Source organism: Anguilla anguilla, chromosome 2 (genome assembly GCF_013347855.1).
Source record: "Anguilla anguilla isolate fAngAng1 chromosome 2, fAngAng1.pri, whole genome shotgun sequence".
Lineage (NCBI taxonomy): Eukaryota > Metazoa > Chordata > Actinopteri > Anguilliformes > Anguillidae > Anguilla > Anguilla anguilla.
Genome location: NC_049202.1, coordinates 26468953 through 26482263, shown reverse-complemented (window position 1 = coordinate 26482263; position 13311 = coordinate 26468953). Strand labels below are relative to the sequence as shown.

Sequence of the window (13311 nt, the reverse complement as noted above, 5' to 3'; positions counted from 1 at the left end):
TTCTACAGGAAATTCCACACTTGATTTAATTGTTAAAGTTTAACAATTAAACTATAATTTAATTGTTACAATATAGTTCAATGTCTGTTTTAAAAAAACACATGCAGACGTTGTGAATTTTGCCTCATAGTCATTTTTTGTTTGTAAATACAAATTTGATTAGTACAGAGGAAAAACAGCCAATTGAAAAATAACACAACTGTCCCAATACCTTTACACTTAACTGTATGCATTGAGGAATTATTAATAAGATGTCTATTAATCTCACTATCTCCTGCTGGATTTCTAAATTAAAGCATGTACTACGCTAATAGGCGTATTTATTACCCGCAGACAGCGCTTCAACGGGCCAACCAGAGAAAGGCAACAAACTATTATGCCTTTGATAAATTTCGGACCATTAGGGAGGAACACAGGGAACAAGGTGCTGTGGGTTTTATTAAACAACCGACAATCCGATTGCCAAGTGGAACAAGGGCTTCATCAGGCATTTTATTGCTCAGGTCTTTATGTTTGTGTTGGACTCCAGCAGCAGCACCCCTCCACACTGACATCGTTGGTGAGAAGTGTTCTGTATGGCCTCCTCAGTGCAGCGCAGTCCACTGCAGCCCCAGCCATTCTCGCCACGCAGGTTATAGCACCGTAATGTCAGCACTGTAATAGTGCAGAAACATTGTGATGTGTTGGTGTAATGCAAGATACTTACATTTCACAAAACTGTACGGTTGCACAAGAGCATTTGAAAGGTAATGAAGAAGATTCTGGTCGTGAAATGTTAGGACATAGAAACTGGTGGTTTGGCAGCATGCAGATCCATTGGACAGTGTCCCTTACTATGAGTACCAAGCAGGCAAACATCGATTTCTATTAGTTCCTATTGTCAAATGTATAAACATTGTGGCCAAGATTATTAATTTGAATTATCTTATTTATATAACTGCAAGATTCAGTATTTTTTTTCTGAAACTTTTTCTGAATTGTGACAAAATTCATCCTGCTTCTGGACAGGTGTTTAGATGTTTAGATTCTTTCAACTCTAGACCGTTTGTACTGTTTGTACCTTAGACAGATGCTGATGCAAAATGTCATATAGGTGGGATATAGGTTTACCGTTACACTTAATGGAAAGCTGATATATATTCATTCCATTTGTATTGAATGGCTGCAAGTGAATTAGCATTTTTTTGTAGGCAGTGGGTTACAGAGGGTGGCATAAAGAACACAAGGCAGGCCCACGCACCCCAACACAGCAGGGCCCTAATGTCCCTCAGCGATAACAAGGAGACACTCCTGTCACAGACTACTGGAGGAAGGGGGAAAAAGAAAACAGCAATTCAATTCCGGAGCTCTTCAGAGATTCCTCCTGCGCACTGCTCATTAAGTACTCCCAATTACAGTCATTATTATTAGGGCATTATTAAACGACGTCGTAAAGGGCAAAGCTTGTCTTATTACTAACTGCCTGGATGGGGCTGGAGAAGTGTGTAAGGGAGGGCTGGGGAGACCATAATGAGGCTTGTGTGCCTCCTGTTTTGTTTTGCTTTCCCGCCGTATGAATGTTCAGATGTTGACACGGTTCTTTCCCACCTCATTTGCTTTGACACTTGGAATCTCCTATTGTTTGAGGATTATATATTACTGGACCTCGAGACATTACAGGATATATTTATCCATCAGCTCAAACCTGGACCCCGCGCGCTAATGAACGTGTTTAATACGGGTCAACCAGACCACGGTTCTCTAAAGTTTCCTGAATTACCATTATCTGTGTGTCTGTCTGTCTACCTATTTACGTGATTAGCATCCGTATCCAGTTTTTCTGGCTTATCACTTAATACTGCTGTGATTAATTCATGTCCCACTTACAGAATCATAGAATCAAATATATACTGCATGTTCATAAATGGAGCTAATTCTCTGACTTCTCATTGTCCTAAACCAAAGACTATAAGACTTGGATTCTAATCCGCATTAGACATACATACCCAAGGGTGAACGAGGGTGTGACAGAAATAAACTACAGCGAGCGTTTAGATTTTAGTTTTCCTTGTCTTGCACTGTACATCCACTTACTGTAATGCATGTACACCATTACACATTATCCCGAATAAAAGACTATGAATAACAAAAGATTGTTCCAGAGAATTAGCATCTGGCACTTTAAAAATTGCTGCTGTTTCTCACCCCATCTCTCCCCCTCCTTTTCCCTGTGTGTCTCTGTCTCCGTGCACTTTGGGAAACAGCATCCCCCACGCTGCTAATGTTCTCAAAAGCAATGAAATTAAACCAGTGAACCAGCACGTGTCACAGATTCAGTCCCCCCCTCCAGGGTAATTGCATTCCGGCACGCATACTGATGAAGGCTGGCGGCCTCTACCTCGAACACCCTGGTGGGTCTCGGCAACATAGCATCTAAATAAAACTCCATGCGGAACGCTCCCCCTGCTTCCCAACAGCAGGCTTCCCACAACTGGAGGGGGTTTAGCTAATGCAATATTCATGCTCACAGGGGATGAGGCAACATGGAACATTTGGTCACTGAAGTTTGTGTTCCCCTGTTTAGGATTCGGGTATTGTGTGCGTCTGTGTGCTTCTGTGCATATGTATACGTGTGTGTGTGTGTGTGTGTGCATGCGTGCGTGCGTGTAAGAGAGAGAGAGAGAGATAGAGAGTCAGAGCAAGAGAGAGACAGAGAGAGAGAGAGAGAGAGGCAGGTAGACCAAGGGAAAAAGAGTGAGGGAGTGAGAGAGAGAGGGGGGGCATGCACAGGAATGAGAACTATGGTGCACACTGGGAATGTAGTCAAGGTTGTGACCCTGCAGTCACACTGGATCCCACTGTGGCCTCCACAACACAACAGGGTAGCCCTGTTCAATCAAAGCTGGGTACTTACACACACACACACACATACAAGCATGCACACATACTCATTCAGTTCAAATGTGCACCCACGTAAACACTCGCACATCTGTGAACACACAGACACACACACACAAATGAATATATTAGTACACGTGAATCCTTGAATGCCTCCAAGGCTACATGAAACCATTTTTGGCAACAAGGGTCTGGGTTTCTGGGGAGAATATGAGATAAAAGAGACACTGAGATACAGATTTTTTGTCCACTGCTTTGTTATATCAACAGTGCCATTACATACTACAGTTTTTGAGTTGTAGTTGGCACTTCAGACCTACCTCATGCTTATCAGTCCTTATCTTGGCAGCCTATGTTATAATACAGAGTACATCATTCAATCCCTGAAGCATTGTAATTGCTGCATAGAATATCATGTTATATACATGCTATAATGTCACAATGCAATTGGTCCACAATTTATGCTGAAACTTCTCTCAAGGTTCTCTCTTAAGTGATGAGTCATGTATTTGTGTTTTTTATTAATCAGTGTTTCCATCCCTTGATTATGAATTGTGTTTCTCAGTCTTTGAAGAGATTCCCATGGTGGCAGCCCAGGACCTCAGTAACATCTTGAAACAAGGATACTTGGAGAAGAAACGACGAGGTAAGGTTTTCCTACCACAAGTTAATTTTTTGACATCATTATTTAGATGTTATGAAAATTTCCTGAACGAGCTATGTATTCCCTGCTGAAATAGAGTTCTGTGGTGTGGGAGATAGGCAGGCCCCTCCATGAAGCAGGCCCTGTGATGTAATGTAATGAGTCCCTGGCTGCATATGAGGCATATCTGCCTGCGCGTTTCTGCTTGTGTCTCCATTGAGTGCATTATATATGCACGACACGACCAGAGCGCTCATTTATTTATTTTCCAGAATAAAAACAATGAAATTAAAATCTATTTTACAAGGGGATTCTGACATAAAACACAAAGTTCCAAAAACAACATCACCAGTTAAAATGACACTAATAGACAGGGACGATATAGTTGTGCAAACCGGAATTAACAGCAGGGATTAAAAGCAGGAGCAGGTTTGAATCACTGTGTCATGAATGACAGGTGTAAAATCAGCAGTTGGAATTAGCATGTCTAGTTTCAGGTTTTTTTGTGGATTTGTCCCAACTCTGCAGTGCAGAGTGGCTGAAATTCATCCTTTGTGTAGTAGAGGGTTCAGGAACATTAAAAATTGCCAGGTCACATGAGTGAAGGTGATACTTGTAGCTTCCAGCTGAGCAGAGAGTTGAGGTATGGAGGAAGCAGTCCAAGTAATGCCGAAAATATTATAATATTCAAACCGTACTAGTGGACTGTTCTGCGTACATTCACTCCCTGGGCGCATAGGAGGTCTATATGTGCGTGGGCGCTGCTGCTTGTATCCCCGTGAGCGCATTACACGCACACAGCGCGATCGGAGCGCTGAGAGACCGGCTGACTGGAAGCAGATGTAGCTGACGGCTGCGACCGCGGTCAGGGGCGGCAGGCTCGCCGGCCCCGTCCCAGGGCTCCGCGGCCCCGTCTCCCGGTGCGAGCCGGTGTCCCTGGAGCTGGCCTTCTCTCACCGCTGGCCCCTCAATCACCCTGCCAGCGCTGACCACATGCCGCTCCCAGCACCAGTCCTGTCAGCACAGGGCTTCTCAGCAGCTTTTTTACACACGTCTCACGGTCTGCTGGCTGAAATGTCAAATGTTACAAACTTACTAAGGGGACATAGACCGGCATAACGTTTTTTCTGATAAAGTGCATATAAAGTACTTATGACTGTTCACACTGAGGTAATAAATGTTTAATTTGAATAACTTTTTCCGCTCCTTTTTATATAAACCCTATTTGTGGCTCCACTTTGCATGGTCATAATTATAGGCCTGTTCTCCATCTGTTTAGCAGGAAATGGATGCAGCCAGCTGCTCCTTTTCACAAGTGCTTCAGAAACACATGTTTAAAATCATAATTTCATTTATTTAATGAAAAAAGTTAGCAAACATCCATGTGAAAGAAAAGCAATTCCCCCTTTAACTTAATAACTGGTTGCACCACCTTTAGCAGCAATAACTGCAACCAAACATTCCCTATAATTTGATATCAGTCTTTCACATCGTTGTGGAGGAATTTTAGCCCTCTTATCTTTGCAGAAATGCTTCAATTCAGACAGATTGGCAGGTTTTTGGGCATGAACTGCTCGTTTCAGGCCCTGCCATAGTATCTCTACTGGGTTGAAATCAGGACTCTGACTAGGCCGCTCCGAAAATTTTGTTTCTTTTCAGCCATTCAAATGTGAGCTTTTGTGTTTGGGATTATTGTCTAGCTGCATAACCCAAATTATTCAGCTACAGCTTCAGCTAACGGACAGATGACCGGATATTCATTCAAAGAATTCTCTGGTACAGAGCAGAATTCCTGGCTCATTCAATAATGGCAGGTTTTCCAGGTCCCAAGGCAGCAAAGCATCCTCACACCATCACACTACCACCACCATGTTTGACTGTTGGTATGATGTTCTTTCTGTGAAATGCGGTATTTGCTTTACACCAGACATAATGGGATGCATGCCATCCAAAAAGTTCCGCTTTTGACTCATCCGTCCACAGAACATTTTCCCAAAAGTGTTGGAGATCATTCCGGTGCTTTTTTGTAAATGTCAGACAAAAATGTATGTTTCCTTTGTTTAGCAGTGGCTTCCACCTCGCTACTCTCCCATGAATCCCATTTTTGGGGGACTGACCTTACCTGTAGCTATAGAGGTTTGCAGTTCTTTGGACGTTCTTCTGGAATTTTTTGACTTCTTGGATGAGTTGTTGCTTTTCCCTTGGAGAAATTTTGGCAGGCTGGCCACTCCTGAGCAGATTCATCACTGTTCCAAGTGTTCTCCATTTGGAGATAATGGCTCTCACTGTTTTTCAATTGAGTCCCAGAGCCTTAGAAATGGTTTTGTAACCCTTTCCAGATGGATATATTTCAACAACCTTTTTTCGCTCTAATGGTAAAGTTCAATATGATTAGATTTGACAGGGCTGGCTGCAGTCAAGTCTGGCTGTGTTCAATCAGCTGAAAGTAATTATCAATTAAATTTAGTCAATTAGTTGATTGAGTAGTTAAGGGGGTAATAATTTTTCACATGGATGATATGAGTGTTTTATACATTTTTTCATTCATTTTAAACAAGACCAGGTCAAAATCAAGTATATGGCTGGACCTAACACACGTCATCCGGCCGACCAATGGTGTAACTTCATAACTCGGCCAACCAATGGTGTAACTTCATCACTCGGTCACTCAGTCACACAGTCACAGGCATTCGCGTTTGTAGGGCTGGCCCCGCTGTTGCGGTCCAGCCAAAAAAATGTTTTGTCTTTACTCAGTTTCCCCTTGTCTAATGTTACATTTTCTCTGAAGGTCTGAGACCATTCAGTGCAGCAAATATGCAATAATTGAGGAAATCAGGAAGGGGGCAAATACTTTTTTCATGGTACTGTAGGCAGAGGCTCTTCCGCAGCATCATCTGTCAACTGGGAACCCAGAGTGTGCCTGTGCTGATAGCCTCCTGCAAAACTCAAACTGAAAGAGACAATTTTATTTCCATCTATTCGCTGGCTAATCTTGTTTGAATTAGACTGTTCTACAAACAGTTTTACCCCTTCACAAAATATCAATGAAGTATAAATAGTTCCCCAATAGGACATGCAGTAAATGTAATATCAGGCCTGTAGTTTATTATTTATCATGTCTTCAAATTATCTATTGATTTTAAGCAAAACACAACACATTGGTCAATAGTTATTACTTCCTGAAACAATTTCTTAAACTAAACAATACTAGTTTGTTGCTGTGCTTTTAATGATTTGTTGACTTTTAATGATTGGATGGTGATAGTAATCAGGGGAAAAAGGCACCTCACATAAAATAATAGCTTCTGATCAGGTGGTCAGTGTGGTTGTCACTGTTTTTTACAGTTTCAAAAGATGCTCAGCATTTCATTGGGGAACAATAAAGATTTTAGTTTTAGATTCCTTAAATAGCAATCCGAAAGTGCTATCTAGGCACTCAATAAGATAATGCAGAGTAAGCAAGGCTAGAATAACAGCCCTGGAACAAAACCTGAACAAAAAAGCAGTTGTTCCAGATGGCATAGCTGTGATTAGCTTGCATGCACGTGAACTCCAAAACGAATACACTGTCTTTTTTCATTTCACGTTTCTTTGTATGTCCTTTTATACATTTTATTTTTCAATGTCATTCCAAGGATGGTGTGCTGAACTGCTAAAAAGAAGCCTTGCTTGAGGACAAACATTAATTAATTTATTTATTTATTTATTTATTTATTTATTTTTGAAGGGGGAAAAAACATTGATTGAATTGTTCTATGTATATTAATGGATGTTAGTCCATATCGAATCTAGTGGTGGGTTAATGATGTAGCACCTGTAATGAAACAGTGCACTGAGAAAAATGTGTACAATGTAGTTGAGGATGTGTGCATTTAAAATTTGTCTCCATAATCTGAAATGGGTAAAGTGTAGCTATGGCAATCTCTTCTTAGTCTCAAAATTAAAATTTTATTTTGAAAATCGACGCCTAACTTCATTTTCAAATTTAAGCTTTTGATGTGAATTTTTAAATTAGCTTTTCGGGAAGCCAGGTCCTACTATATTTGTATGCAGACTGAATAAAATTTACATTCTGGAACCCAGAACTATATGGGCTTAGCAGTAAAGAACTGTGTCATTTGTATATGATGGACATGACATGTATAATTTTTATATCTAAGCATTTATTAACATTGAGTTCTAATACGACTTTCATGTTTTCTTTAGAAAATGTTGTCGACACTGGCACATGTAGAACTGAAAAAATTATGTTCACAAAATATTTAGCACTTGTTATTATTATACATCATCATTAGTTGCCCTAAAGCTATATATATATATATATATATATATATATATATATCGGACCCCTGACTTAAGTGTCTTGGGTTTTAACAGAAGTACAAAGAGCCTTGTTGTAAGAACAACAGGTAGATTTGTGCCTCACTAGTCATCATACAGTGTATCTGATAAAAGTATAGAATATGTATGGGGGGTTCATCGTGGTAGCCTCTGTATAAATGTACGAATGTAGTGATGGTCTAGTGTTAATTACACATTGCCTTCTGCAGACCACAGCTTCTTTGGCTCTGAATGGCAGAAGCGCTGGTGTGTCCTCAACAACACAATATTCTACTACTTCGGGAGTGAAAAAGGTTTGTCTGTTTGTCAATGCCTTTTCATAGACCTTTCTATGATCCTAGCTAGCTAGGATAACAGCTTTCTGTTCATATTACTTTACCCACCACTGCCCTTATACCCACATATTTGCCTAGTAAATTCTTGTTTTCACCTCTTAACAGGGTCCTTTGGCTGAATCCATTTCTGTCCCCCAGTATTCTATCTGGAGACCCCGATACTATTAAATGTCAGTGAAATGTGTTAGGTGATTGAAAGAGATTGTTGAGCTTGAGGGTGATGAGTTGCTCTCTCCCACCAGACAAGCAGCAGAAGGGCTCGTTTTACATCAATGGCTACAGTGCAGTGATGGCGACTCACTTGCGCAAAGACTCCAAGAAGAACTATTGCTTTGAGCTCAGCGCCCCTGGAAAGCGTTCGTTTCAGGTACAGGCGCAGATTCATCTAATTCCACCCGCAGCAGCTAGACTGCCCGGAAACATCATTTCTTTCAAAGACAGCCCATGATGAATTTACATGCAGGTTTATTTAAAGAGCATTACCTCCAAAGTGGTATATACTTTTTGTCTTGTTTGTAACAAGAGGGGTAGCAGTGAAATATTATTTTTTCACTTAGAAGATTATTTTTAGTTAACAACCTTGTTAGCCAGACCTGATAAATATGGTGAAATAAATTCAGGTCAGTACCTCGCTTGTGCTTGAAGGTACTGAAATGTAAAAGAAATAAAGAGATCATAAAATTAAAAATGATTACAGTCATTGACTTCTGATTATATTACCCAGCAGATAGCTAGTTACATCTAGCATTGATATTAGCCAGCTGTAAAACTTTTTTAGATGCTTACTATCTGACAATAATTAAGTTAAAATAAAAGAATAAAAGATTTAAAAATATATATATATTTTACAGCACAGCTTGGCATGTTTGCAGACAAATTAAATAGAAATGATAAAGAAAATGTTAAAGAGCAGCATTCACAAACTTCTGATGTTTAAGTACTGATTACTTGGTGGAAAGAAACTTAATAAAGATTAAAGAAAAAAGAAAATAAAGATTTTTTGAGGAGTTTAAGGAATGAACGTACGTTTAGCAACAGTATTTATCCTTTTTTAGAATCAGGTGGATAATGGGGGTTGCACAGTGCTCTGAGCACATAGCAGAAAACTAAATGTTAACGTAAGACCACACGAGATATAAATCTAACATTGTACTAGGCATAGTGTGATTACTTTTTAGAAGCAAAAGTTGCTATTTTTAATACACTACAGAGGGTATTGATGTCGATAACAGGATAGAGATGTTAGTGTTGGTCTTTTTAAAATGTTGTTCAAAGAGTTCTTCAGAGTTTTGACTCACTGTAAAGAAGCACAGCAGGGGAGCCCATTATTCATTTCTATAACTGTTGCAAATGGCTATCATCACGGCAATGGGACATTAACCATCTTTCTACCAGAGGCCAGTGTTAATGCTACTGTCAGACCAACATTACTCTGTAATTAGTTCACTGCTTTTATTTCCGTCATATGAACTAGTAATGATGCGACAGTGTGTTTACTTGGCCAGGGAATATTCAGGATGAATTCAGGATGATGAACAAAAGACGTGTATTGCTCAGTGGCTTGAGCATTGAGTGATTGTTTTTTCTGTCCACCCAGAAATGTATAAGATATTATGAAAGTCGATGGATTATTGCTGAAAATTCCAACAAAAGTACAGTACAAAACCTGGGCAGAACAGTTAATTCCTGCTAGTTGCATTGCTTTTTCCATTAAATAAACAGCCTATACGTTAATATTATTCAATTACATATACATAGCCTATATAAAAATACTATACTACATATTGTCTTTTTACACATTAGCATGTGTCAATGCATTTAAAATTTTTTCCCATTTCTTGCTTGTTGAAATATTAATTATGCCCTTACTCTCAATAATAAAATGTGAAAATCCTTAGTCTAACAACAATGATGATAGGCTCTTTTCTGCAGTTCACCGCCAGCTGTCAACAAGAAGCCAGGGAGTGGATAGATCAGATTAACTTTGTCCTAAAAGGTGAGTCTCCGCCAAAAATCTTCAGAGTCATTTCACTGAGAGATTGACAATCTACGTTTTCTTAGAATGTTAATGCAAACACATATTACAGCATATGAGTCCGTTAATTGACACCTGGATAGTAATCTCTGCTGAATGGTTTGTTTTGAGGAATTATGGAAGGGCATCATGTATTAATTACATTTTCTTTGCTTAATTTCCTCTTGTGCTCTTTTGTTTTCTCTAGTATGTCAGTTTATGACTTGACCACATAGTGTTTGTTTCAGTGGTAATACATCCATGGCTGTGTCATTTTAACTGTCACTCAATCTTTTTCATTTCTTCATCATTTTTTACTGTATCAGTTCCAGAATGTGAAAAGTATGATATATTAAAGCAAGCGGATATCCATATCAGGAGGTAATAGTATACTGTCTGCCATTGTCCACAGTTAATCAGGCTTTCCTAAGCTTCAGATTCACACGTTTGCTTGTTCTTTCCTTTTAAACTGCTAATTTTAGCCATCGTCATTTTAAAAAGCTACAGCACTGAGATTCAGCTTTAGTTTTTTTTTTTTTTAAAGCAAAACTTTTTCCTCACAAGGGTATTTTCTGATCACGAGAAAGCTCCATCCTAGATAACCCAATCAGACTTGTTCTCAACCTCCTCATCTTCTGCATCATCAAACGCCCCACCACCACCCCCTTCACCCCCCGCCCACCAACATGTTATTTACTGGAAATTGATTTGCAAACTTTCTGGTTATCCTTGGGCCGTATTGATTTAGCTCTCCATGGCAGTGTATCAGGGGCCACCTGATACCGTGTGTTTCAGTGCTCCAGTCGCACGCAATCAGTGCCCCTCTCCATCTGCAGGATCCAATGACTGCAGCCGCTGCCCCGGAATGGGCTCAGACCCGCCCAGCGATTTGCGGGAAGTAACAGACACCTCCTCATTCCTGTCGTTTTACCTTCAGCCCAAGATCTCCTGTCATTTATTTCAAGAGATTTTTAAAAATCTTTTGAATGCTATTTATTTATTTATGTATTTATATTGTCACAATTTTTCATCGCTGTGAAGAATTATTTTTCTTTTTGACTGACCGATATCTGAACATTTGGAATATGAATATGTATATGAGCGTGCTACGTTGTTTGCTGTTCCTGTGTTTGAGCCTGACAAAAGGCTTCTTTTGATTATTAACCAGTGAATAACGTCTCCACTTCTCCACGTGCTTCAATACTGAATGGCGAGAACTATCAAAAGTTTTCAACTTCCACAAAGAACTTCCACAGACTACAAACAATATTCCAGGTTTTCCATGTTCCGTGATTCCTAGACTGCACCTTTGAAAGTTCCGATTCTAGCAGTGATGGATGGATATCACACACATAGAATTATTATGCCAGTAATGGAGCTAAGCATCCCATATGCCGCCTGTGTGCCACTGTAGACATGAGCTCCAACTTCATCCCCTTTGATGATGATGAGGAAGAGGTGGAGGAAGAGGCACAGGAGGAGGAGGAGACCTACGATGACATTGACGCCGCGGCTGGCCCCCCAGTCCCGCGCCCCGCCCAGGCCTTGGCACCAGCCCCCACCCCAGGCATCACCCCCCAGAGAAGCCAGGAGGAGCGATGGGGCAGTCAAAGAGTGCAAGACCAGGATGAGGAGGATGATGACATCTATGAGGTGCTCCCAGGTAAAATACTCCCTTCTCATGCACTGCGTATATGACAGTTCCACCACAGACAATTTCACCTTTGACTAGGGCCACATTAAGAAATCCAGAATTTTAAGAAATAAAGGCCTGTCTTCACTGCAGTTTTAACTGCATTCTGTTGAATGTTGAAAATACTGCTGAATCTTACCCAGGGTTTTCACTTGTTTGGACTTTTCTCCCCAAAGACCTACACCAAATGTAGCATGCCCCACACCCCCCAGTTTGACTTATTGTATCAGCACAGCCTGTCTGGGATGTCAGCTATGAGCTACACATTTTTAATTATATCAAGGACGATTCATGCACTGACCTTGGGATGAAAGCCAGACCTGTTGATGTTTGTGATAATTGTTAATGTCAGACATTAGGACTGTGAGGACCATCACTAGTCGCAGGATTCATTTCACAACATAAACCATACTTTCTCTGTTAGGATCACTATAGGTCACCATTTTTGAATAAAATATAGGTAAGTGCAACAGAACATGTGCAAGGCTTCAGGAATGAAAGCATAGCAGAGACACTGTGGCCGTCAGGGACATGTCTGAAACATTGAAAGTGTGATACTACAGAGCTTCAGCCTGTCACCCTATCTATGAAAGGAAATATTGCAAAGATATTGTTCCTCAGAGCATGTACATAAGCTATTTTTTTTCTTTTCTTTCTTTTGGCTTGCCTTAACATTTTCATCTACTCTTTCTAACTCAAAAATGCTTTGTTGGCATGGCTTGATATCCCGTACATTCCGTTTTCTTTGTACAAGCATGTAGAGTACTCATTACATTTGTTTGGATCCTATGAACAAACTGACATACGAAAACTGATAAATCCCACATTGTTTGATAACATTGATAACAATACAAAACTGAAATATCATAATTGGATAGCCAGGCATGGCTCTAGCCTATTTTCTGCTGAGATTGTGGAGTGTGTTGGGGGGGAGCAGCAACAGCAGACCCGTTCGGTGCCTGGATGGATGGTGCACTAGCTAACCTAACAGGCAGAAGTTTGGTGTGCTTGGGATAATGTTGTCATGCACACTTTTGCCCAGCCCGCAGCTCTTTCAAAATTGCTGATGGTCTCTAATTCTGTGCTAATTCTGTGTTTTTTCACAGATGACAGCTCCTTGGTGTTCACACACTGAAATAATGTAAATCACTTAAATTTGAGAAGAAGTGGTGGCCAATTCACAGTAAAACAAATTAACGATTGTAATGTTAAGAGAGTGGACATTTATCTAAATAATTTATGTTACTTTGTATTTCTCATGAATTTTTAAAAACCATGAGATTTTTTCAGTCATAGGGTTGGCTGTGTTGATCAAAGAACAAAAAATGAATGCACTTTAATTGCAGGCTATACAGTAATATGCCTCTAGGTGGGTTTCTTTTGAAGGGAGGTGTAGCCTTATATATAC

General features: G+C 40.1%; 1 protein-coding gene across 2 annotated transcripts in view; it reads left to right on the top strand.

Annotated features, from left to right (window-relative positions):
- Window positions 1-13311, top strand: part of skap1 (src kinase associated phosphoprotein 1) — a 176943-nt gene that overhangs the window by 113144 nt on the left and 50488 nt on the right. For both annotated transcript variants that reach the window (XM_035403793.1, XM_035403792.1), the window contains exons 5-9: window positions 3443-3523; window positions 8071-8154; window positions 8439-8563; window positions 10129-10192; window positions 11625-11873. In XM_035403793.1, coding sequence (XP_035259684.1) covers window positions 3443-3523; window positions 8071-8154; window positions 8439-8563; window positions 10129-10192; window positions 11625-11873 — 603 coding nt within the window. The remainder of the gene's footprint in view (window positions 1-3442; window positions 3524-8070; window positions 8155-8438; window positions 8564-10128; window positions 10193-11624; window positions 11874-13311) is intronic.